The sequence below is a fragment of the Protobothrops mucrosquamatus genome, unplaced genomic scaffold (genome assembly GCF_001527695.2).
Source record: "Protobothrops mucrosquamatus isolate PMUCROS unplaced genomic scaffold, P.Mucros_1.0 scaffold54, whole genome shotgun sequence".
Lineage (NCBI taxonomy): Eukaryota > Metazoa > Chordata > Lepidosauria > Squamata > Viperidae > Protobothrops > Protobothrops mucrosquamatus.
Window position 1 is genome coordinate 764,538 of NW_015386435.1, and position 4,486 is coordinate 769,023.

Below are 4,486 nucleotides of genomic sequence, written 5' to 3' on the forward strand. Positions count from 1 at the left end.
AGGATAGAAAAATAAAGAGGAGAAAGGAAGGGCGGAGGAAACAAGCCAGGCCGGAAAGAAAGGGAAGCGCGCGGGGGGGGGGGGAACCTATATCCAAATTGGACAGGTGGGTGATATAGCAGACTCGACACTGAATCACTAGGATTGCTGACTAAGAGAGCTGTGAAGGGGTGAAGGGGCTGTCAAGGACCAAAGGCAACGAGGGAGGGCTGCCTCAAGTAAAAGGAAGAGGCTGGAGTGGCCACCGGGAGGGCGGGTAAGGGAACCAAAGGGAAGTGCGGGTTGTGTGTGGGGGGGTGAAGAATGGCAGGCGATGAAAACCGCTCTGACAGGACTCCAAAACAGCCTCGCTCCCCGCCCGAGGCGAGGTGGAGCACGGCAGGGAGAGGAGGGCAATCACACAACCCCCGCTCGCCCCCACGCGCAGCACCCTCCGCGCGCCTCCCCGCCGGACCTCGGAGGCAGCCGAGGAAGCGCCCACCAGCCGTCGGGAAACAATAGGAAATGGCTGCGGGAGCGCGGGGGGGGGGGAATTGCGCGCCCGGCACAATTGCCAGCCGGGGGCGCCTGGCAGGAGGCGCATTCCTTTGAATGGCGGGCAGGCGGCGGGCAGGCTTGCCGACGGGAACACGCGAGCACACACACACACACACACACACACACACAAAACACACACACACACCCTCTTCCTTTTGTCAAGTCCAGAAAGAGAGTCAAGCAACGCACAGTATGAACTGAGCATCCCTAACCCGGTGTGTCATTTGGCAAATTTGGGAGTTGGGCAGCATTGCAGTCGGGGTGGGGGGTGGGGAGAAAAGGCAGAAAAGTCTTGTCCATCGTAAAGGAAGGATTTTTGTTTGGTTCCCCCTCCCCCTCTCCACTCTCCACTCTCCACTCTTTCCTTGCAACCGCCGGCTATTCACAGCGACGTCTGGGTGTTCATGCTTCACAACCCCGAGAGCCCTTCTAGGGCAAACACCATTCCCTGCTTGGCGGGGTTCGCCAGGCTTCGTTTCCTTCCCATTCGAGCAGCCTCCCCCTCGTCGCTTTGTCTCCGGCGATTATGTCAAGCAGCCTGATTCCACCTCGGTTTCTTCTATGGGAGCTGGGTGGCTGTCTGAACGCGCTATGGCAAATCTTTCTTTCCTTCCTTCCTTCCTTCCTTCCTTCCTTCCTTCCTTCCTTCCTTCCTTCCTTCTTTCCTTCCTTCCTTCCTTCCTTCCTTCCTTCCTTCCCTTTCCTTTCCTTTCCTTTCCTTTCTTCCCTTCCTTCCTTCCTTCCTTCCTCCTTCCTTCCTTCCTTCCTTCCCTCCCTTTCCTTTCCTTTCTTCCCTTCCTTCGTTCCTTCCTTCCTTCCTTCCTTTCCTTTNTCCCTCTCTCCCTCTCCCTCTCCCCCCTCTCTCTCCCTCCCTCTCTCTCTCTCTCTCTCTCTCTCTCTCCCTCCCTCCCTCCCTCCCTCTCTCTCCCTCTCTCTCCCCCTCCCTCTCCCTGGCTTCCTGGCTGCCACGAAAGCCTCTTTGCAAGTCAATCTCCCTCGAATCGATTGTGAAGGAAAATCGGCGGCCCGCCCGCGGTGTCCACCTTTTTTGCTCACGTTGACCAGTAGGTGGCGCAAGAGTCTACTTCACAGCGCCCGATTCCGACCGGTGAGGAAAAGCGAAAGGGATTCTCCCTCCTGTTCCTCCCCCCTCCCCCCTCCCCCCCCGCGCGCGCACACACACACACACACACCCTTCTCTTCTAAAAGAAGAGGCTACCTAGCGGCTGCCTTGTTAAACTTCTCCGTGGGAGGAAAAAAAGGAGGAGGAGCACCTCTTGGCAGCTTCATTCCGCCTCTGCCTTGTCTCAGGATAAAAGAGGCAGCCTACTTTCTTTGCCAGCCAACCTAGTTCCTTCAGGCCTTTTATGAAAGATTAACAGCTGCCTGAGTGATTGCAGACTCAAGACAATGCATACGGGAGGAAGCGGTGTGTCTTGTTCTGTGTATGTAGGTGTGTGAGGGAGAGAGACTTGGGCAAGAAAAGTGTGAATATCCTTTTGTTGTTGTTGTTGTTGCCTCTTTTCACTTACCGCATATCTTGAGTCCGATTTTCTTCGTGCAGCCATGAGCTACACCACACCAGGTATCGTAGGCTAAAAGGAATAGAAACAAACAAAAAAAAATTACTTCCTACAGAAGCGAACGGATATCTCACAGTGCTGTATTGCAATCCCTACCTGGCAGATTAGCAAAATCTACATGTGAGATTTCACAAAACCAACACATAAGCGGAATGTTTAGGTGTGGGAAAAAGTCTGATTCAACCTGGAAGTTTTTATTTTCTTTCTTTCTTTCTTTCTTTCTTTCTTTCTTTCTTTCTTTCTTTCTTTCTTTCTTTCTTTCTTTCTTTCTTTCTTTCTTTCTTTCTTTCCTTTTTGATGTAGTGGACATCAATGGCATACAAATCGATCTCTATCTCTGCCTCCCCCATCCCCCCACCACGAATTAAGACGATTTTAATCAACCATCAATGGAGCTCTAATAGCGCCATTATACGGCGTCCTGGGATTGAGGCTATGTAAGGCATCAGAGCTTGGTGTGACTTGTGTGGGAGAAGCAGCTGTTTTGTTTTCTCTTTTCTAGTTTATTTCTTTGCTAATACTGCTTTAAGCTCCGCTTAAACCCTGGAATCGTAGCAGAGGAGACAGGGATGGGAGCCTTGATTGACGGACACACGTGCGGACAAGCGGGCGTCTGGTGACTTCAAGGCTCAGTGGCCAAAGAGGTCCTATCAGGAAGAAACAGGCAGCTGGGAGAGATCCGATCTCCTAATAATTTTACTGGCAGGCTTCCATGAAAGTGGCAGCTTAAAATAAACTAGCATGAAATGGGGTCACGGAAGAGTTCAAGAATTAATTGGGTGAACAATAGTATTTGACTAGATGATCAGACTTGCATGACTAGGTTTCAGCCGACTGACGAGTCAGGGTGCACATTAAAAGGCTTCTCACGTCCGCTTGGTCCCCCTTTTTCGAGATACTTCCTTTCATCTGGCCTGCTCTCTTCGCCCCCTCCCACCGACCCTCCTCCTCTGCCCCACTCCAGGCGGTTGAAGCGCGCGTTGCGCTGTCCATTCCCGGAGGTGCTGAAAGCAAGGTGATGGCCTTCATGCAGCCCACTTCCTTGTTCTTTCTTTTTTTTTATGGGAATCACGACTTTGCCAGAAATGTGGGCTACACACAACAGCAAGGGTAGCTTATCCAGCAGGAAAATTAAGACTTTTTCTGCTAGGAATAGATGCCTCCTCCTATTTTCAATTTTCCAGTACCTCACAGGGCGCAGGATAAGAAGTGAAGGAAAAATAGCAAGAGGCGTGACATATAAACAACCTAGAAAGAAATATATAAAGGACATGCAACTGATATAAGAAAAAAAAATTACTGATGCCTTGGAAACTCCATTGGACCAAAAGAGTGCCCAATAAATAAAAATATATAAAGGCCACTAAAATGAGGTTAGTGAGATGTTACTTTCATTGAACCCATTTGGCAGAAAGGCTTTCAGATGAGTATTTCTGATTTTGTGAAAGGGACCACAGACCAGGATCCTAAAAGGAAGAGGATGATGTGATTAAAATATACAGTATACTTTTATTACACCACTTAAGATTTGAAGAGAGACCCAGATAGGTCTTACATGACACTGGGAAGTTTTCTCCAAATAAATTTAAGGCAAGGCCCATTTAAAACATCATTGCAAAGGCCTCATGGAAGAATTTTGAATACTTTTGACATTTGTCTACCCTGGTCTTGAAGGATTTCACGCATGTTGAGAGTAGTTACTAAATGACACTATTGGCTCATATTTTCCTGTATGTCTGATAGGTTTCACAATTCCAAAACAGCATTTAAGAAGATAGGAACAGCCAAGGACTAAAAGGCTACTTCTCATTGCTTCTTGGGAAATGAACAGAAAGAGGCAGGGTTCTGAAGGGAAGGTCCTGGACTTTGGCTCCACCCACCCTCTGCCTTCAGTCCCCGCTCTTGCGAATTCAATGCTTTTCCTGTTCTTTGGATCACCTATAGGGGCAGCACCGGGTGGGCAAAGACAAAGAGCTGCCTGTTGCAGTCTTCTCCAACCTGGGGCCCGCCAGATGTATTGGACTCCAACATCAGGATTCCCAGGCTGGGAACTGAACTTCCTCAAGGAGGCATCCTCTTTGGACAGAATGATCTAGATTCTAGACAATTGACGGCTAGCAGAAAAAGAGTGCGGCTGGAAGAGGCAGGTCTTCTGAAAACTGGAGAGAGGATAGAAAAATAAAGAGGAGAAAGGAAGGGCGGAGGAAACAAGCCAGGCCGGAAAGAAAGGGAAGCGCGCGGGGGGGGGGGGAACCTATATCCAAATTGGACAGGTGGGTGATATAGCAGACTCGACACTGAATCACTAGGATTGCTGACTAAGAGAGCTGTGAAGGGGTGAAGGGGCTGTCAAGGACCAAAGGCAA

At 49.8% G+C, this 4,486-nt stretch overlaps 1 protein-coding gene across 1 annotated transcript in view; it reads right to left on the reverse strand.

Annotated features, from left to right (window-relative positions):
- Positions 1-4,486, reverse strand: part of GAD1 (glutamate decarboxylase 1) — a 60,578-nt gene that overhangs the window by 54,018 nt on the left and 2,074 nt on the right. The window contains exon 2 of the mRNA XM_015811873.1: positions 2,070-2,132. Within this exon, the coding sequence (XP_015667359.1) occupies positions 2,070-2,132 (63 nt within the window). The remainder of the gene's footprint in view (positions 1-2,069; positions 2,133-4,486) is intronic.